General features: G+C 36.3%; 1 protein-coding gene and 1 long non-coding RNA gene across 2 annotated transcripts in view; both read right to left on the bottom strand.

Annotated features, from left to right (window-relative positions):
• Positions 1-6514, bottom strand: part of acvr2ba (activin A receptor type 2Ba) — a 47026-nt gene extending 40512 nt beyond the window's left edge. The window contains exon 1 of the mRNA XM_039684531.2: positions 6050-6514. Within this exon, the coding sequence (XP_039540465.1) occupies positions 6050-6101 (52 nt within the window). The 5' untranslated portion in view covers positions 6102-6514. The remainder of the gene's footprint in view (positions 1-6049) is intronic.
• Positions 6515-12942: 6428 nt separating this feature from the next.
• On the bottom strand, positions 12943-17667 carry LOC120488091 (uncharacterized). The gene is made up of 3 exons (XR_016149385.1): positions 16214-17667; positions 15586-15671; positions 12943-13179 (listed from the first exon to the last, which is right to left on the bottom strand). It is a non-coding gene; the product is annotated as an uncharacterized LOC120488091 (long non-coding RNA).
• Positions 17668-22584: the final 4917 nt, after the last annotated feature.

Raw genomic sequence — 22584 nt, 5'->3', positions numbered from 1 at the left:
GTGAAGATAAACACACGACACGGCGAGAACGCAAGACTTCTCCGCAGCACGAAACTCACTCTCTCCAAACACGATTGCCTCGTTTCAGAAAATAATAGAATTGGATGTGCAACAATAACAAACCTGGGAAATTATCCAAGACTTGCCAAGCAAGCGGTTCATTTGCAATTACAGAGCGTTTCTGGCGATGTACATGACTCCCCGTGGACTCGGAGTGAAAGACGAGACCCTGAAAGCGTCCCTCAGAGAACGACGACACGTGATGGAGAGGAAGATGAGCACGAGAGGAATTCCTCAATAACGTCTGTACTCTCCGTCTGCTAAATTAGGGTTTATCGTCTTTACAGGTCACATTCTTATGACCTACATGCACCTAATGTATAAAAATGATCACCTAATACAAATATAAAATGTCAGCTGGCTTTTTATTTGTTTCCTAAATAAAATAATAAAAAGACACACTACCCACCAAAGACCTTGAAAAACAAAGTTCACCATGCAGTTGGCCATAGAAATCAACATAAAAAAGTGGGAAAAAAAAAAAACCTTGATTATAAAAATCTGGCACAAGTAATCACAGTAGTGAGGCACTATAACCAAACTTGCAACACTTAAGTCTTAAACTTCATCATGTAACTCACACTGGATGATAAAATGTCAAAGACTTGAAATCCCAGAGCAATTTTTAGATCCCAGAATACCTCAGACACTTAAACACACACAAATGTTATTTTGATTATGCTTAATGTCTGGCACAATCAATCATTACAAATGTTTAAAGGGACAATGTGTAGGAGTTTCTCTCATCTTGTGGTGAAAAAGTATTTTACATTCAAACGAATTGTGTTCTCCAGCGCCTCGCTTTTTCAAATGCGCGTTGCATCTACGGTAGCCATTATGTACCAAAAAGCTATGAGTGGATGTCTTCTAATAGTCGAGTGTTCCTTCGGGTGAACAGCATTAGCTCTATCTGCCTGGAAAAACTATCCCGACATTAACTTGTGTGTTTTGTAATCCTTTTGCAATCTATTTTTGACTTTTCTGGCGACGAGTAGAGATGGGCAACGATTAATCGCGATTAATCGTTAGCAAAATAAAAATTTGTGTTTACATAATATATGTGTATAATTAATTTGTATATATAAATACACACACATGCATGTATATATTTAAGAAATATTTGCATGTATATACTTTATATATATTTAATATTATATATAAATATTTGACATATTAATAACACATTTTTCTTAAATATATACATGCATGTGTGGGTATTTCTATATACAAATTAATTATACACACTACACACACATATATTATGTAAACACAAACTTTTATTTTGCTAGCGATTAATCGCTGCCCATCCCTAGCGACGAGGATTTGTAATGCAGCCATTTAAACTCTGCTTCTCTGCGTTCAGTCACGTGACGCTGGCTCTGAACAAAAACACGATGTGGAAACGCGTTGGCCTAGTACTTTTTGTCCCTCTCTGATATTATAGTTTTTCAAGATGGCGAACTACATGAACCGCCCGTCCCATGTATATAAAGATAATAAATTCTTCGTTTACGAGGATAAGTCCGAGATTTGGCAGAGGTATTTGTATACCACTGAGGACATATTTATGAATTAAAATGTTGATTTTAAATAATAAAATACATAAAAAGTACACATTGTCCCTTTAATCATGTTGATCCATCATTCCTAGAACAAGCTTCTGCAAAACTGCCGTCCAATGGTTTCTACAGTGAGAATCATATGAGCTCATATTGATCTTCTGTGGCCCAAAATGACTGTGTAGTGCATTATGGGTAATAATCTAGACAGCCGAACATTTTATCTTCAACGGATCAGAATGAAAGTCGGGACAAAAATACATTCAGGAATTCCACGATTCTTCACACTGAAAGTCAATCACGGACAATTTAAGCGAATCCCAGCATACCATCTTTGTGTTTGGATAACACTTCACGTTCTGACGCAAAGATCTGCCACAGTAAATGGAAAACACAATAGAGAGATTGTCAAGGGTCTAGCAGACTTTGCTTTTAGTGCAAGTCATGCTAATGGAAGTGCACTCAATACACGGTTCAGTTTAACACAGATTTGTATAAAGGCCTCAATGTGATTCTGTCAGCATGCATACGGCTGTTTTACATAATCACAAACTATGTTACGGGCTCAAACACGTCCTCAAACAATCTGTGTCTTGAACGTTAGCAGTTGTTGAACATTAAGTTTCGGATGTTTACTGTGATTTTTCAATTGACACGATTCCAACAGTTGTGGCTCAAAGAAAAAGTTAAACTCCCAACACAGATGATGGATTATACGCTCATTATTTGGCCTTTGATATTATGACCACTTCCTAATTAGTGCATGCTATGTTTAAATGCAATACTCAATTTTACTCTACAGAATAAAAATGATGCAAGGAATTGTTAGGAAACTTCAATGCAACATGATGCATTTTCTGTAAGTAACAATTCTCAACTTTCCAACAGAATTCATTTGGGCCAACATGAGTTTAAATTCACATTTCTTCCTAAACTGGAACACATGTGTACATAGGCTCAATATAAACGTTCTATAGCGCTATAAAAATGTGATGACTGTCAAACAAATCTTGAAAAACGCTCAAGAGACAAAACAGGTTTCTGGATATTAATTCGTAAGAAGCTCAATAGAATATTCCTGAGGGATCAAGACTTTATTATTTCAGACTGTTTGGGAAATCCCATTGAAATCCCATAAAAACAACTTACAACCTCATTCACATTACAACCTAATCCGATATATCAACCCCAACCTCTGTGTGTGCATGTCAATCAAAGCCATCGCGTGCGTTACTGCTGTTCTCCACAGGATAACGTCAATGTTTACAAACTGCTTATGCGTGTAAAAAAATTAAATTCTAAGTTTCTAAGTCATTTTTCAATACTTCACTCTTCAAAATATCAATGGGTTATTTGCCATTTCTTTGAAATTCAAATCAAGTCAAATTTATTTATATGATGCATTTTTGCAAAACACATTGTTTCAAAGCAGCTTTACAGAAAATCTAAGTTATTATTTGTAATAATTATTTGTGAAATTCACCAGTGAAAATTGTTTCAAAGCATAACTTACACCAAACTTTCCTACAGTATGTCAACGCCACAATATGTAAAAGTTAACCCATTTATTTGTACACCAGGCAAAAACTACACGCTTATACTCAAGACATGATTTCACGACGCGTGTTTGGAAGAAAACATCACATGACTACTTGCACCAGTACTACGATTTTTTACTATATTTTACAAGCAATTACTAAGTAAAAATGTATTCAAAATAAATCCCATGCCAATTTGTCTTTGTATAATAGAACAAACATTTTTGGAGTATGTTTTATGAGAAAATACCATTTCAGGTTTTTTACACAAAATTTCACGTTCAATGCGTTTCTTGCACTTTCTTTGTAAATGTTTGCGATATTTACTCATTTCTGAGTGAAAGCTGTTTTTGCACCAAATTTCTTTCCAGTGTAGTGTTGATTGACTTGGAAAAGACCACAAGAAAAACACATACTGTTGCTTTAAAATCCCAGTTCTTGCTTCAGGCGACCCATCCCCCATTTCTCACAAACACTCTCTCTCTCTCTCTCTCTCTCTCTCTCTATCTACTAGCCCCCCCACTCAAGCGCCACAGCTTGCATCCATAACACAACATGCAAACCACCGTATGTCCCTCTGGATGATCCCATGGCAGCTCTACAGCTCCTCTGATTGGAGCGCTGATGGACTATACGGTGGCCATTTCGGTCCAGAGAGGAATTTCACTTCACCCTCCCCCCGTCCAACCATGTGGTCAATCCTTTGAACAAACCCGACACACACACCACATACAAGACGGTCTCGTGGTCAGTAATGCAGCGGCCCTCCGAGGTGAACCGTTCAGCAGAAACGCTCGTATGTACAGGCAAACTGACCCCACATCCCAAAACTCAAGCAGATATGAGCAGTAGCGGAGCATCAAGACTCATTTGCTTCCTCCAATAGAAGGGTGTTTAAAAGCCACACCGCCCTGCTTTTCTTTTTACGGCACCCTCTGCTCAGCCACGGGAATCTTGGAATGCTCTACGCAAAGACTATTACACAACACACACACACACACACACACACACACAACATCAGGCTTTACTAGCCCTCGCGGAATCGCAAAAAGCATTGAACATTGACAGAAAGACACACCAGGGACACATTACACCGAGAAATCATGAAATTATATTTTGCATTAAGAAAATTAAGGCATAATAGAATTGTTGGCAACCAATATGACCTAATGACTGTAATGTTTTATTTCTATTCTATTCTTATTTCTATACACTGAATCAATTTTTACTCTGAAACTGCTAGCAAATTTAACAAATAAATGACAAGTAACGCTTGATCTAGACAGACTGAAATAGTATTTTCTTGCCAAACTTTATTTACAACTTTGAAAAGTAATTTTCACAGTGTAATAGGACAATGAAAATCATTCTAAAAATGTGAAATATATAAAATATCAGCCACATATTCTGCATTTCAATACACACAGCATGATATTAATGAGAATTTTAGTGGAAAATGTGTTGCATATTCATTTTTAGCGGATGGATTTATCCAAAGCGACTTACAAATCAGGAAAACAGGAATACAACAAGCGATTCATTGAAGTTGGACAGGTTTTAGACAGGTTTTGTGAGATTCACCAGCATATCTACTGGATCTCATTGAAACCAATGCAAGAACATTTTCTGTTTCAGCTTCAAAACACCAACTTTCAACTCTCCATAGAAGACAATAAACATCCTTAAAGACCAACTTCTATTGAACCAAAAACATGTGACGTTTGAAAGCACATCTCCGAAGTTGCTTTATAACTTAATTTCAAACAACTTCTTGAGTATTTTCACTCTAGGAGTATGAAGCGTATACCAAAGTATGGGAACTCACGAAACTTCAGAGCAGGGTTATTTTCGTCCACTAAAACTATTCAAGCATTTATGTTAATTGGAAATAGAATAAAATAGAATTATTAGTTGAAAACCAAATGAATCTTAGAAATGTTGCCTGGTAATAAACTGAACCATAACATTATTAACTGGAAATAAATGAAATTAAAGAGCAAAATACTTTACAAAATGACAAAAGCACATAATAAAATTAGAAAAATAATTAATAATTACTAGAAATTAACATAAAAACAAAAAAAGCTCCTTCAAAATATTAATAAAAATAATAATAACATTGAATCTGAGGCACAAAACTTCACTATATAAATTACTTTTTTTCTTCTTTCAGAATTCCCAGTATTTTACCCAACAAGGCCATTCCTGGAGGTAAAACACTGGGAAATGTGTCCCTGAAATGACGACAATGCATCCGTCCGCATACATATTTCATCTGAAATAGTTTATTAAAGTGCACTGTGATGTTAGATGCTATTTCTGTGAATTCAGCATGATATTGAGCTGTATAGATCCACCCCTCCCCCCAAACCCTCCAACACAACAAAGCCACAGTCCAGAAGCAGCCAAACACACATTTACTGCATTCAGAGGACTTTCTGTGGGATGGGTTGACTTGAGGAACACTACCACAAATCAATACACTCACTATAAAAGCACGCACTATCCTATCTATATTTAACATTGATGCATAAATCACTTACACCCAATATGATGATGATGCACTTGATTCATAAATGCAACTATGTACCAAGTATTATACATCCTTGGACTGAGTTGGCTGTCCTCGTGTTATTGTTAATGACAGTGAGTCGTATTTGTAGTTATGAATGAATGAGCACTAAAACAAAGATACATTATCTGTCACTACTATAATTATTCATCAAACGCTGATGGAACTCAAACAGGTTTCCTAATGCAAATACGACAGTCGCTTTAGCAATGCAATGTCCAATGCATCCTATCAAAATGCATGGTTTATATTGAGAAAGTAAGAACTGCATTCATGCAAATCTCACCCAAGTCTTGTCAGAAGAATAAATGAGCGCTTACCTGCACAAAAAGTTCCCAGAAGAAGTGCAAAAGTCAGCCAGGAAGCGAGCATATTCCTCTAATGGCACAAAAACACCCCAGGTTTTCTCCTTTTTAGTGTCTTCTGCTTCGCACACATTTAAAACGATCGGTGGAAACACACACACACATATGCACACATTCACTCACTCACACACACTCTCTCCCTCTCTCACACACACACACACACACACGAGCCCGAGTGACCGTCGGCCTGATGTCCACCCAATCAAACTTTAACATATGCAGAAATCCATCAGGAAAAGCGGCTATTCCAACAGAAACGCCTTCCAGCATGAAACAATGAGTGATTTCCACCCAAAAGCCGGCCCGTGTGTGAAGCTTATCCTGTTCAGAGTGAGAATGGCTGGACAGGGTCCGATTCTGACATGCACGGAACTGAACTGAGTCCAAAATGGCTTCGGAGAGCGAAACACAGCCAGCAGGGAAACAATTTTCCAGATCTACTAAGTCGAAGGCTCGGCTCATGAATATTAACTACGCACCGTGACGCTCGTCCAGCAGCGCTCCCTCATTGGCCGAGCCTGCTGAGAAGGCCTGGCTCATGAATATTAATCAATCGAATGACTGGACGCTCTTGGAATGTTGGCGAGCGACGTCACCAAAAAGTCATTAATATTCAGGAGCCGTGGCCTTTCCGTAGTAGGATTGGGAATTTCGCAGCAGGAAAACCCGGATGTTGAAACACAAAGAGAGAAATGCAAAGCCTTTGAGTCCATATGCTGAGGCTACACAATATACACACACATACCGCTCGTCACGTCTCTTTTAAAGGCCAACACTGCGGTATTTTGGTGCGAATATGAACAGGAAAGCGCTTTATTTTTGTCTACTGTTTTGATTTGGCGTGATTTGATTGATTCACCTGAACATTAGTTACTGAGATAAAACTAATGCCCTTTGGAACCATAATTCCAAACTAAATTGGCAAATAAATAAATATAACTGATACAATTAAACATAAAACAACAACAAAGCAGCTAAATCATACTGCTGTTACATTGATAGAGTAGAGAACGTAAGATCATATTTCAAGATAATAATCTCAATATGAAACTGGGCAAAGTGCCTAGAGTTTAATATTAAAAATGAAATATCTAGTGCTTTAATAATCACAGGATGTAATTATCCGTGTAAAAACACACTGTGAGTAAAACTGCTTAAATGCAGGTCTCCAAAAATGCTAAATTAATTCTCAATTAATTTAAACAACAAACTTGTGAATCCATATAGCCTACTTTTTAGGAGACAGAAGAACATTAAAATGATGATTCTCCCGCCAAGAGCATACTGAAAATCTTAAAAAAGATATATATGAAACTTTTTTAAACTATGTTTTAAGTATCATGTTCTTACTGTAGTGGATTTTTTTAAATACTGTATTATAGAAACAACATTTTTCTTTAAGTGATACTTTGTTGTAAAAATGAGCATCCATTGAAAAAAAAAATTAAGCTTGCAAAGATTTTTCCTGATTTTAATGCTTTTTATAAATATTTTACAAGGGTGGATTAACAGTTTGGGTAGGGGACTGGTATAGGCTAATAGAGGAATTTTATATATCAAAATGATCTGGCCTTTAATAATGCTCTGAAAACATTAGCACAAACATTGCTTTTGGAACCTTTTCTGAAACGTTTTAATTGGACGCTCGTCATTTTTAAATGTTACTTGTTTCGAATTGGCCAGAGAGAACTTTCAAATGTAACATTCCCGTATTGTTTGAAGATGATGGAATGGAATGTTTCCTTAACTTTAAAAAAAACTGGACGTTTGGAATGTTCTTAAAACTAATGGAAACGTTCTAAAAACATATGGGATCATGTTTCGCTGCAATGCATCTAAAAGATAAACATTTGGAACGATGGGATTTAAATTTATATCTATATTTTTTTTTTCATTTTTCACTAGTGAGATAAGGTTACAAAACTGTGGCTCTCAAAGCTCTCAGCTCATTAGTAATAATAAAAAAAAACATTTGTTGCTTTCTTTGTCATAAAGTTATAAAACAAAACAGTTTTAAATTAAGTTAAGAAGCAATTAATCAAAGAAAAATGTTACATTTTTTTTGGTCAAATTAGTTTTATCGGGCTGTTCTGTGGCCCAAGAACTGAAAGGCAAATTATATTCTGTGTAATTACTGTGACACCAAACTGCTTGAGTCACTCTCACAAACACAAAGCTGTTATTTTGATAATTATATTGTTGTGAAGAATCAGACCCTCGTGTCATGGCAAAGAAAAGAGCAACTTCATAGGAGGATAAACACTAACACTGTAAACATGAATACGGCTGTAGTGTTTAATAACTCTGGGTCTTCCTCACACTGACAGCAGAGAGAGCTCAGATTGAGAGATGAGCAGCTGAAGCCACTCCAAAACTCTGCTAAGTAGGTCTGCCAAACAGCACTTAGACAAATAAAATATATGACAACCTGTATAGAGTCATTACAGTCGGCCATAGATTCAACACAAACCCCAACTCTATTACTGCACGGGTTTCTCTCACACAGATCGCATCGATCGCAGATCAGCGCTGCCAAGAGACAGCAAAACTGCAGCACATCACTGTATAAATAACCCTGTTTCATTTTAAAAGACTGTAAAAATGCTACTGTTAATTGGTTAACACAAAGTTTCCGTACTATGTACGGTAAATACCTGTGATAGACATCATTAATGTAATTTTACTGTAAAATAACGGTAAATTTACATTTTTTTGAAAGTGAAAAAGAACAACTTATTGTATAATTTACAGTGAAACCCCGTAAATTGACATTCCCACAATTGCCTACGTGACACCTAACATTTTATGTGTTTTTGGTGAAATACTGTAACTGTTTCTTTACAGTTTTCTTTTTTTTCATCAGGGTTTTATGTTACATGTAATATTGTGAAATTAATGTTTACTGCATTTTTTTAAAGTTACCATGATGGTGTTTAATATTTGTGTTAAACCTTTATTTAAGTGATAATCTTATTTTGAAAGACCGATGATGAGCTTTGATTGATCATGTGATCACCAATCTTTACTGTAATTGGTGGTTGTCAGTGTATTACATCAAATCAGCTATCAATATTTCAATAGGTTGGTAACTTAACATTCATTATTATATATTTTGCATGTCTGCTTGACTGTACGACCCGAAAGAAAATGAATCTGTCAGTGCCAAGGTATACATATCGCTTTATATATCATCATGAATATACTTTATACTTTATTTAACTCAAACTTCACTATGGACATCAATGATGGATGGATTCTCAGCTAATGTACTGATAAAATATACATCATGAAGCGCACACACACACACATTGTGGCACATAAAGCAAGTGCACTGAATGAATGAATGCACAGGCCATTCCCTCCGTCCTTCCTCGTCTCTGTAAAAGCTGCCGTGATAAAAGCTCTTCAGTGTGTGTGAATAACTGAATATAAAGATGCGCTCGGCCTTCAGCGTCTCGGACACACACAGGCGACCTGCGGCTCATACAGGACCTGAAGGAAACCTTTCACTGCGGCTCGCCGTGCTTTCAGGACAAGAGGACCACAACACACTTCGAAAATAAACTGAGAGTGTCTGCTGGTGAATAGGGGCAGAGAACACACACACACACACTTGTTTAGCTTGTTCAATCCGCTGTACAACACGGTTAAATCTATAAACTATGTAAATATTTTCATCCAGAAGCTTCTCTCCACTGGCGTGATGTATGAGGGGGGCGTGTGTGTGTGTGTGTGTGTGTGAGTGACTCTCCACACGTAAATCTCCATGCGTCTCATAATTTCCTCTTCCTCACTAACAAGTGAACAGAGTGATTCCTCTGGGTGCTGAAGGCCTCACACACACACACACACACACACACACACACACACACACGCTGCAGTAATTGTGTCCAGCGGCCAGCGCTCGGTCACTCGTGAGGACAGTGACCTCTGTGTTCTTCCCTCTCGCTGCAGAGCTTAATGACCCAACACACAGTCATTACACACACACACACAATTCAAACACCACATAAACAAAATTTGGTGTAGGATGTACTTCACTCTTTAACAATTTTCACTAAGAAATTGCTGTTAAATTTCACAGGAAATACTGAAATAATATTTTGTGAAATCCACTACAAAAACTCACTATTCGACTTCATCTGGTTTGAATTAGTGTGTGGGTGAACACCAGGCTGTGTGTGTTGAGTTCATCTCTACAGAAACACACACACACACACACACACACACACACACAGAGAGAGAGTGATTTACGGCCGGTTCACTCCTTAGGGGACGATGTTCTGTTCTCTAATGTTCGACCCGCAGCGCCTCATCTTCAGCTCAACACCATCAACAGGAAACACAACAGCAACTCATATATACACTGTTTCTGCTGATGATTATGATGCTAACAAGAAATCTAGTTGCTTTAATAAAAAAAACATACACTGTAAAAAAATAACCGTGATTTTAACGGTAAAATACTGTAAAAATGCTAAACAGAAAGTTTCCATACTATACACGGTAAATAACTGTGATATAATTTTACAGTAAAATACCGTTAAATTTACAGTTTTTGAAAGTGAAAAAGAACAAATCATTGTATAATTTACAGTGAAAAACCATAGATTGATATTCCCACAATTCCCTGTGTGACACTTCACATTTTATGTATTTTTTTTAAATAACTATGGTTCCTCATAGTTTTATTGTTTTTTTTCCTAATCAGTTATGTACATTAGGATTTTATGTTACATTTAATGTTGTTAAATTAACGTTTATTGCATTTTTTTAATTTCATGTGTGTTACCATGATGGTGCTTAATGTTTGTGTGAATGACATTGAAGTATTGCTTTATACAAGTATTCACTTATGATTGCTCATGTAACTGCTGTGATGATTGTTGGTTATCAGTGTATTATAATGGTCTAAAACAGATATCAATACATCAATAAGTTGGTAAATCCACATTTTATTGAAAAATTAAATTACGGTTTATTACTGTAAATTTTAAGTTAAGTCTGTAAAACCATTAACGTTCTCTACCGTATTTTTAACGGTAAAGTTCTGGCAACCACAGCTGCCGTTTTTTTCCCGTAAAATGTACGGTTTATTTTTTACAGTGTAAATATTTAAAAGTATTTGCTTATCATAAAATAAATGCACTTTAGCATTTTTTTTTTACTATATTCTTTTATTTTGCCAGACAAATACCATATTTTTCTTCCCTCAAAATATCAAATATTTCCGCACATTTTGATGGTTTAATCAAACTAGCAAGGTCATTAAAAACAAATATCGCATCCAAACATCACAATTTGAAATAATCAATAATACTATAAAAATAAATGTGCGTGTTGGTTTATCTTGAGGGTTAGTTGCGTGCGGTGTAATATGCATGTTTTACTGTTTTTCCTACGCTAAGTAACACATGTAGCAAGCGGGCACTGTAAAATAAAGTGTTAGCGTGAGTTATTACAGTGATGACTGACTTGAACACCATTAAATAGCCTGATGTTTGAGGAAAATCAATAGTGTTTAGTCAGCATTTGCTATAAAAAGGCACTATGTATATTTGGACTCTGAAGAGTTGCAAACACTATGCATTATCTTCGATTGCACTCGCTGGAATAAACAGCCCGTGGCTTTCACGCCGTTTGTCAGTAAACACTCGTCCTCCGAGGTTTCTTCTGGAAGCCGATGCTATCAGAGGAGACGTTTCCCTCCAGACGATCTGTGGCGTTAATGGATTCTCAAATCCTTATCGCTAATCAAAGTCAAGTTCATTAACCAATGGTGCTCCATCAATTAGTGGGAGATTGCTAAACAGATAAACAAGCTAATTAAACTTTAATTATTTGATAGTGGGTTTGAGCAAACAAAGTGAAGATTGTGTTTCGTCTTCTGGGCTGTTTGCTGTGGCGTGTGGAAAATAATATCCACTTACACAGATTTATGTGCCTTTCAAATAAAACAGATTTAATCAGTCTGATGTTTACATCTAATGGAATTTCCCCAAAGTTATTCGCTTTGTGCGGAAATAAAGAGTGTTGATTTGTCGAATGAGCGTGAGCAAAATGAATCAGCATGGAAATGATCTCAGAATGTGCTTTTGTATGAATTCATTACAGAAATAATGAATATGTCTTCAGCAATCGCACGACGAGCTCGTTTAAAACATTCACAAATATGAAAAGCTGGCAAAACACCAAACGCCAAAGGCGAGCGAGATAAACGCACACAAACAACATGAGGGCGAGGAAATGTTGTGTATTTACATGTACAACAGGAAAATGATGAGAGAGAAAGACACCTGTAGAGTTTAAGAGCAGCAGATGGTCTAAGGGTCAAAGGTCATGGTACAGTGCAAAAATCTACGGCTGTGAAAGTTTGTGTTTACATAATATATGTATGTAGTGTGTAGCCTATAATTATTGTGTATATATAAATACACACATATGCATGTATATATTTAAGAAAAATGTGTTATTAATATATCAAATATTTATGTATAATATTAATTTCGTATAAATGTATATACATGCAAATATTTCTTAAATATATACATGCATGTGTGTGTGTGTGTTTTTATATACAAAGTAATTATACACACTACACTGTTAGACCTTACCAGGTTTTTTACAGTAAAATACTGGCAACACTGTTTCCAGTAATTTACTGTAAAAATGCACTAAAACTAATAAGTTGTATTTTTTAGTTAACTTGAGTTTTAGTGCATTTTTACAGTAAATTACTGGCAACAGTGTTGCCAGTATTTTACTGTAAAAAACCTGGTAAGGTCTAACAGTGTACACACACATATATTACGTAATGTAAACACAAACTTTTATTTTGGATGCGGTTATTCGCGATTCGCGTTTCCCTAAAGAAACACGTTTCCGGTGGGAATGGACTGAAGGTGTTAATGAAGGCGTCTGAAGCTCATCAGCCCCTCAAACGAGCTCATCGTCTGCTAATCGTATCTCCAATGAGCCGCGGAAAACATAAATTGCTAATTCTTTCCCTCATTATCATTTTCAGGGAGTTGGACGGTCCCACACACGGCTCTTCCTTTCGTCGCGTGAACCTGAGAAGGATAGACCTGCGAAACAGGAGCGTTTAATTAATTTACCGGCCTGAAATGAGTCTCATGCATAATTGATGCAGGTTTGTTCAAATGAACAAAGTGAAGTCATGGGTATCACTGTCATAAACAGTGACAGTTACAGTGCTGTGCCAGTTCATACTTAAAAAGTACGGTTCCTTCGTTAATGAATAACTACACAAGAACTAATGAGTAACACAATATTAACAATCTAGTAACTATCATTAACTAACAAGAAACTCTGATTAACAAACTAGTAAGTAATAGCGCACAGACGAAAGTGGTAGTTCACTATTAAGTAATCAATAACTATTTTTTTAATATGTCCCAGAGAACTACTGAAAACGTTTATTAACAATCTAGTAACTACTATTAACTAAAAGAAGCTTATATTAACGAATTAGTAAGTAATAGCTCACAGATGAAAGTGTTACTAGATACTTCTGTGGGAGTTACTGATTATTTGGATTCGTATTATAAAGTGAAGATCATTGGAACTAACTAGTAATTACTCAAGTGTTACTAAAGACATTTTCTACAAGTATACTAAAGTTCACCAAAAATCTCCAACGTTTGCACAAATCATGACTAGATCATGTAGTAACACTTGAGTAATTACTACTCCACATTTTTTTCAGTGTTTCGTGGCTCTGGCAGCGCACAAGACGACCCTTCCATGGCGCCTCCATATTATCCAATGTAATGGTCTATACTAGCTTTTGTTACTGAATGTGATTTTATTTTTTTTAATGTGACTGGCTGTGTGTGTGTGTGTGTGTTTGGGGTTTGATCAGTCCATGATAAGACTAACATGCATCGATTCATACTCATCGACACACACACACCCTGAGGGATGGATCGATCAGAGAGAGACGAACACAACCGTCACAGCAAACACACACACACACACAACACACATGAGAAACTACAACTCCTCCATTTCCTTTCATCCGCTTCACCGTTCCTCAGTCTTTACAGTCTTTCATCTAACGCTGACAAGAATATCGGACGAGAAAAAACTCAATTGACCTGAATAATTTAAACACTCTTTTTAAAGCTGCTTTACGGCTGAAATTGTGTTTCATAATGCATGAATTTTGCAATATTATTGCTGTCATTTTTCCGTTTATTACCGTGAAGCTGCTTTTAAACAATCTTAAAGATCTTAAAAAATAAAGTGCACAAAGGGGAAGAACAATTTAATAATTTGAAGAAGCTTTTTTCAGTATAAAAGTCTCAATGGATGTTTCGTGTCAATGCCAATCAAAACCCTTTATTTTTAATAAATGTGACTTGACTCAAATGACTCGCACCATAACGACTTTCCTTTCTAGCTGATGTCACTATATGTACAATAATGCTCTGTTCTCATTGTTTAACAATCATTTAATGCTAAAGGTTACACTCTAAAAAGGCTGGGTTGTTTTAATTTTAACCCAACTTTGGGTCAAATATGGACAAACCCAAACGTTGGGTTATAAATGTAACCCAATGGCTGAGTTTGTCCATTTTTGACCAAAAGTTGGGTTAAAACAACCCAGCATTTTTAGAGTGTACAGTAATAGGTTACACTTTATTTTAAGGTGTCATTGTCACAGTGTAATTATGAGTGATATTAATTATGTACTTATATAGGGTTAGGGACTGTTTAAGGGTTATTTGCATGTCACTTACTGTTATTATGGTAGGTACACTCTAAAAAACTGCTGGGTTATTTCAACCCAAATTTGGGTTAAATATGGACTAACCCAAATGTTGGGTTAAAAATATAATTAAAAAATTTACAGTTGAAAGTTAAAGTTGAAGATTTTAAATTACGTTATTAACCCAACATTTGGGTTAGTCCATAGTTGACCCAAATTTGGGTTGAAACAACCCTGCATTGTTTGGAGTGTATTATTATTTGTGGTCAAATCAGTGTCACTTTGAGCAAATGATTTGCATTCTCATTTTAAAACGAGCATTTGTAAATATTTCAAATAAAAGTTGCGCTCATGCGGTCCCAATAAGCAAACAACGTGATGTCATAAATGATATACACTCTAAAAATGCTGGGTTGTTTTAACCCAACTTTGGGTCAAATATGGACAAACCCAAACATTGGGTTAAAAATGTAAAAATAAAAATTTAACCCAATGGCTGGGTTAGTCCATATTTGACCCAAAGTTGGGTTAAAACAACCCAGCATTCTTAGAGTGTACATGTAACGTATTGTATGTAACAAGGACACTGTAATGTTGGAAAGTTTAGGCCACTCTCACATGACAATGTTCTTGTTTGTGAAGTAGACCACGTCCCAAGATGCTTTAGTGCAAGAAGAAGAAGAAATCTCATCCAATAACAGAGAAACTGCATTTAAGAGCTCAGCGGCTGCTAGAAACAGCCAATTAACTCCTGCCGTACCTCCTCGTTTAACACGGTAAATCCAGACGAGAACAGGATTGCTTTTCTTGATTGCACATGAAGGCTTCAGCAAACCGACAGAACGTCTTCATCAAACACAGAGATGAACATGCGAAAGAGCAGAGCACACACACAGTTATTCACTTTTATTTATTCACAGAAAATAAGACATTTTGGAGAAAATCTGATTATTTTTTGGAGAATATTAAATGGAATAAATATTTAATATTAGTAGCTTATAATTATTTATTTGATGAAATCTGATAAATTGCAGAATGTTTGACATAAATAAAATGTGAATATATGAATGGAAGAGTTGGTTGTGACAATAAAATTCTCTATTTATTTATAAATGTTTTTAATTGCCTCAGCTATACCGTGCAATTCACATTTTTTTTATTTATAATTTTTTCCTTTAAAGTCTGTTCCTCACACAAAACTATCATATCGACTTGTAATAGCACATGAGCCATGACCTTCTTCAGTTATGGTATTTTAACTGTTTGACGACCTTAGAAAAGAGCAGCATGAAGATCCTCGGCATCCACACATGCAGGTTTGAAATGACATGCAGGAGAAATTGAAATAAATATTTAATATCCAGGTGAATTATTTCTTGCCAAAGTACCTCCAGTTCTCACGTTTCCTCTCCTGTCGCTCTCAAATCTTGAGGATCCATCAGTAGTTTCCAGCGTTCTGCAATATCAATAAATATCAATGAGTTCCTGCCGTCAGTAAACGGTGTGACATTTCCCAAGGATATTCGCTTCTTATAAGACAATGCCGGTCTGAGTTTCAGTCGATACTCGCGTCCAAGGACAGACCAACCAACATGTTTCCTCCTATAGAGATGAAGGATGTTCTGAACAGCACATATATATATATATATATATATATATATATAAATAATAAAACTGACTCACCGTTCATACACAGAGAACATGAACGTGGGCCTGATACAGCAGACCCTATACTTTCTGTGGCTCTTTATACTTTCAGTTCTTAAAGATGACCTTTCTGCCACAGAACGGGCGATTAGTAATGACAATATTTCATATCTGACACATCAGTGAGAAACATTTTAGTGTTATGAAACTTTGAAGAGTCTAATAATATAAAGTTGACAGTTCTGGATGAGACACATTCACTGTCAAACAGAAACACCATCAGCTGAGTAGACCAATCACAACAGACTGAGTCATCTGACCAATCAGAGCACAGTAGACCAATCACAACAGACTGAGTCATCTGACCAATCAGAGCACAGTAGACCAATCACAACAGACTGAGTCATCTGACCAATCAGAGCAGAGTAGACCAATCACAACAGACTGAGTCATCTGACCAATCAGAGCAGAGTAGACCAATCACAACAGACTGAGCCATCTGACCAATCAGAGCAGAGTAAACTCTCAGAAAGGAGGGGTTTAGAGAGACTGAATCTGTGAATTAACTCAGACTCTTTGAGAAATGTGAAGTGCATGATAAAATTAAAGTGTTTTGAAAATGTAAAAAATTGTTTTTGAAAAAACAAACAAACAGCCAAATACATTATTTTTTTCATTTCTATTTCGTCTCTCTATATATCCAGGTTACCAGGATGAAGCAGAAGGAGTTTCTTCGTCCATTAAGAATGAGATGTTCCCTCCATCGCTCTTCAGATTTATGACTGGCTGTAAAAAAATCCCTTTGAGGAAAAAGCTGAATTTATGTGGCATTCTCTGAACTTCTGATTCTGCTAATGCTCTTGACATGACCGTAATTTCAGCTCGAATAGATCTAACGCTGGGGAGTGTGTGTCGTCAGGGCTGAGGACATGTAGAGGGGAATCCAGGTTCACTGGGACACTTCTCATCTCAATGGCAAAACAGTGTCCCATCACCCTAAAGTCAGCCCTACACCCCATCAGTCCTGTGTAACGAATTAACTCGTTAATTCAGAAAAAAAGCCAAAACTTTTTTCCACGAAAAATTTTGTAATTCTGCGATAATTAACTAGTTAATTTAGAAAAACAGCAAAAACTTTTTTCAATGAAAAATTCTCGTAATTCTGCGATAATTAACTCATTAATTCAGAAAAACAGCAAAGAATTTTTTCCATAAAGAATTTGCGTAATTATTTGATCATTAACTCGTTAATTCAGAAAAACAGAGCAAAAACTTTTTTCCACAAAAAAATTCTCATAATTCTGAGATAATTAACTCGTTAATTTAGAAAAACAGCAAAAACTTTTTTCCATGAAAAATTATCTCGTAATTCTGCGATAATTAAATTGTTAATTCAGAAAAACAGCAACAACTTTTTCCATGAAAAATTATCTCATAATTCCGAGATAATTAACTCGTTAATTAAGAAAAACAGCAACAACTTTTTCCATGAAAAAGTATCTCGTAATTCTGCGATAATTAACTCGTTAATTCAGAAAAACGGCAACAACTTTTTTCCATGAAAAATTATCTCATAATTCTGAGATAATTAACTTGTTAATTCATAAAAACAGAGCAAAAACTTTTTTCCATGAAAAATGATAATTTCCGTTCAATTTTCATTCTCATTAATTCAGAAAAACTGAGTAGATTTTGTTTCCTCAAGTGAATACGAATAAGTGAATAAGTATATTATATATATAATATATATTATCTCATTATCTGTGGAGTCTATATACACATAATAGTATAATAGTATATTGTTTATAACATAATAGTGTATTAATGTATTATAATATAGTACAATAAATAGGCTTCACAACTAATAAGAGAATATTGGAGCGTCACAAACTCATTTATGTGGATTTATTTATGAGCTTATTATTTATGGATATTATATAAGAGATGCACCCTCAACACATTCATGCCCTGCAGAAAGTTCCTGTTTGGTGTGCGATTGATGTGAGCCGCAGATCACATGACTGTCCCTGCTGTGTGAACTTACACACACAGATCCTGCTCTATGCATTATGTATGTGTACAGTCGCAACACATGCACTTTGCGGAAAACATGACTTGAACTGTTTGGCGGTGAGTTGTGAAGGACTTGATTTCCCAGGAGAGCCGTTTGGTCTCTGCGTGTGCGTTTGCTGGGAGAGGGGACGGCTCCATCCCGCCGTTAAACGGCATATTGGTATTTTCTCTTGAAAGCTATTAAAATAGACACCGTTTCACATGCATAATTACAGTGCGGTGATTGACTGCCACGCATTTAAAGCAGCTCTTTGCTCGTAAAAATCATTTTAGCTGCTGTTTCACAGCTAATATTTGGCCTTCGACTTATTTAGTAAAAGCGTAAATCCAGCCTGATTAGAGGCTAAGTGAGCGCTGATGGGTTCAACAATTTCAGATGTCCCTTTCTGAAAATCGCAAACTTCAATCTATGTAACCTCATTTTTGCCACATTAGGAGGGATCATACTTTGGTAAATCATAATTATGATATTAAACACTTTATGAGGTAAAATGACAACATTAAGACATGCTAAGTTCAATGACAAACCTCTGAATAGTTTCAGTAATCGAATATGGCAATGTTAATGAATTGGGTGTTGCTAGTCTCAGCCTCAGACGTCACGCCCACGGAACGTTGGCTAAACGTCTGATGCATATGGTACACTTAACTGGAAACACTTCAGGAATGTCGAAGTCGTCATCTGATTGGTTGAATTTTATCGGATTTCCGGGGGGCGTCAGTGTCGCGTTTATTTTCGGTCCGCCGGGAAACAAAGCGCAGATGTGATTGCGGAAGAAAAACTGTTGTGTTTATATGAGTGGCCTATGTGAGTGACAATGAGCATTTCTCAAGATCAGCTAAACGTAGTTGTATGTCCCCTCCAATCTATTATGGAAGATCAAGTGAAGTACTTAATTGCGAAGGGTATATCAGCTGCGTTTGTGGACAAACATGAGACAGACGCTGACATCGCAGCTGGCCGATTCAGTATTAATATATAGGTCGCGCACACTGGATTATAAGGCACATAAGATACTGCAGAGTCAAACGTTTGACTGGGTTTGCGTTATGCATCCACTAGATGTGCTAAAGGCTAAAGGGAATGTAGCGAGTGCGCGGCGCCAGAGGTGAGGCGTTTATTTAGTAGGCGTGAGCGCACTGGGGCGGGGACGTAACTTACATTCGTGTGACAAAGCGGACATAAGATGGACATGAGCGAGTTCGTGGGTGAATTTAATAACACGGAGCGTTGTTAGCGCCTCCGGTGACTGCTGACTGACTTGTTGCACACCGGTCTGTTGTTGTGGGGACATTTCCACGCCCCGAAACATGACGCTGAACGAAACGAACTGTAATTGGTTGTTTGACATGTCGGTCTAACGGCCTTATGGGCGGGCCTTGACCAAAGAAAGCTGCTATGAATTCCAGACCTTCAGCCGTCAGTCTGAAGGTCTGGCTACGCGAGACTAGGGTGTTGCAGACTTGCTGCTACTAATAGATACACAGACACACACCGCTGCGAGTGTGTAAGATATGCAGATCTAGGCAGGCGGAGCTCGGGGAGGTGGAGGGGTTCACACTGCAAACACTGCAAACACTCAACCAGACTGTTTAAAAGTTGAGCAAGCAATCTGTTAACATGCGCTAGCATTGTGTATTATTAGCATGTTGCTAGCATGCTCAAAATGTTGATAGCATATTTTCAACAAGATGCTAACACAATTAACATGTTGATAGCATGCTTAGCAAGATGCTAACACAATTAGCATGTTGTTAGCATTGAGCCGAACATGATTATCACGTTGCTAGCATGATGCTAACAAGATTACCATGTTGTTAGCATGGTTTAACAAGATCCTAACATGATTAACACGTTGCTATCATGTTTTCAGTTAGATGCTAACACAATTAGCATTTTTTCTACCATTTGATTAGATTAACACGATTAGCATTTAACATGTTTTAATCCTAAACAAATTGCTGTTAAGATTTAGCTATTCACTGTTGCCTTTGGCAAGCACCACTAATTAATAAATAATAATAATTTTTATTATTATTAATTAATAAATAGACGAAAATTTGAGTTTTTGAGTGTTAAAACAGTTACTAAATTGCTAATTTTAGCTATTAACATTACTGAACAACAACCTGTGCAGATTCAGACTAAAAAATCTATAGTTTTATAGGCAAGACATTTATAGAAGATGTATTTTTTGTTACTTTAACGTGCATTGATAACATGCATTAAGAAAGAAAATCGAGTCACTTCTTCATTTCTATAACTTGTGTATAAAAAGCAGCCGGCAGCAGACGGTTCATATTCAGTGGTGTGTTTCACAAGCAGATTTGCATTTGTAACCTGCAGAAGTGGGCCATTCCCCTGTAGAGCTCCAGGAACGCACATCTCTCATTGTACACATCTTAAACATGTTACATAAGCCACGCATCTGTGTTACATAAGCATTCTGAATAATAACACAGCGGGTGAGGAGGGACAGAACATGCAAATAGTGTCTGCAAAGGTAGAAACACACATCAGCACACACACACTCAACATAATAACTATCGTCAGTAATATTTCAAGATGAACACCAACTGCATTGAATCCACACGTATGTGAGCCGGATCTGGGCCAACACTGTATCTATCCGGGCAGCCGTCTATTATTTACCCTCATGAACCCTGAAAGCTTTCCTTGTTTCATAACTCATAACTGGAATAGCACTTCGATGTTTCTGCAAAAGCTTCAGCAGCTTCTGACTATCACACACATGATGTACCGAGTACCGACACTCTTGTGTTAGAAGTTGTGCAAACTTTCAAAGCGTTTGAGCAAACGAGTGCTGAATATCTGCACGTCGAAAAAATATTACGTAAAAAAAAATACGGTAAAAACGGCAGCTGTGATTTACAGCAATTTACCGTAAAAGACGGTAGCAACATTTTAGGTTTTAACTCAAATTTACAGTAATAAAATATATTTATTTCTAATATAATGTTAATTTACTGATCTATCGCAATACTGAAATGTGTTTTGTAATATTGTAATACACTGACAACCACCAATCACAGAGGAGATGCGAGTCACATGATGAATCAAAACTCATCACAAACAGCTTTTCACACGCTGAGAGATATAAAACTAATATCTAGAAGCTGCGCAGTGTCATTCACACACACACACACACACACTAAACATCACGGTAAAACATGAAATTTAAAAAATGCGATAAACATTCATTTATAAACATTAAATGTAGCATAAATCCCTACACTCTAAAAAATGAGGGGTTGTTTCAACCCAAATCTGGGTCAAATATGGACAAACCCAAATGCTGATTTAAAAATGTAATTAAAAAATGTACAGTTGAAAGTGAAAGTTGAAGTTCGATTGGGCCAAAGTTGAAGTTGAGTCCATATTTGACCCAAAATTGGTATTTTTAGTGTGTACATACGTACATACACTCTACACAATGCTGGGTTGTTTTAACCCAAAATTGGGTAAAATATGGACAAACCCAAATGTTGGGTTAAGAATGTTATTTAAAATTTAAACCCAACTTCAACTTTCACTTTCAACTGTAGCCTACATTTTTTAATTTATTTTTACCTGAACATTTGGGTTTGTCCATATTTGACCCAATTTTGGGTTAAAACAACCCAGCATTGTTTTAGAGTGTATGTACGTAGGCTATGTACACACTAAAAATGCCAATTTTGGGTTAAAATATGGACAAACCCAGCCATTGGGTTACATTTTTAATTACATTTTTAACCCAACATTTGGGTTTGTCCATATTTGACCCAAAAATTGAGTTAAAACAACCCAGCATTTTGTGTACATAACTGTACTGTAGTGTACACTCTAAAAAATGCTGGGTTGTTTCTACCCAAATTTGGGTCAAATATGGACAAACCCAAATGTTGGGTTATAAATTGTATTAAAAAAAAATACAGTGGAATAAGAAAGTTGAAGTTGTGTTAAAATTTTAAATTACATTTTTAACCCAACATTTGGGTTTGTCCATATTTGACCCAAATTTAGGTTGAAACAACC

Source organism: Pimephales promelas, chromosome 22, assembly GCF_988280905.1.
Source record: "Pimephales promelas chromosome 22, fPimPro1.hap1.1, whole genome shotgun sequence".
NCBI classification, from domain to species: domain Eukaryota; kingdom Metazoa; phylum Chordata; class Actinopteri; order Cypriniformes; family Leuciscidae; genus Pimephales; species Pimephales promelas.
Note: the sequence above shows the minus strand (reverse complement) of the source record. Positions and strands in the feature narration are given on the sequence as shown.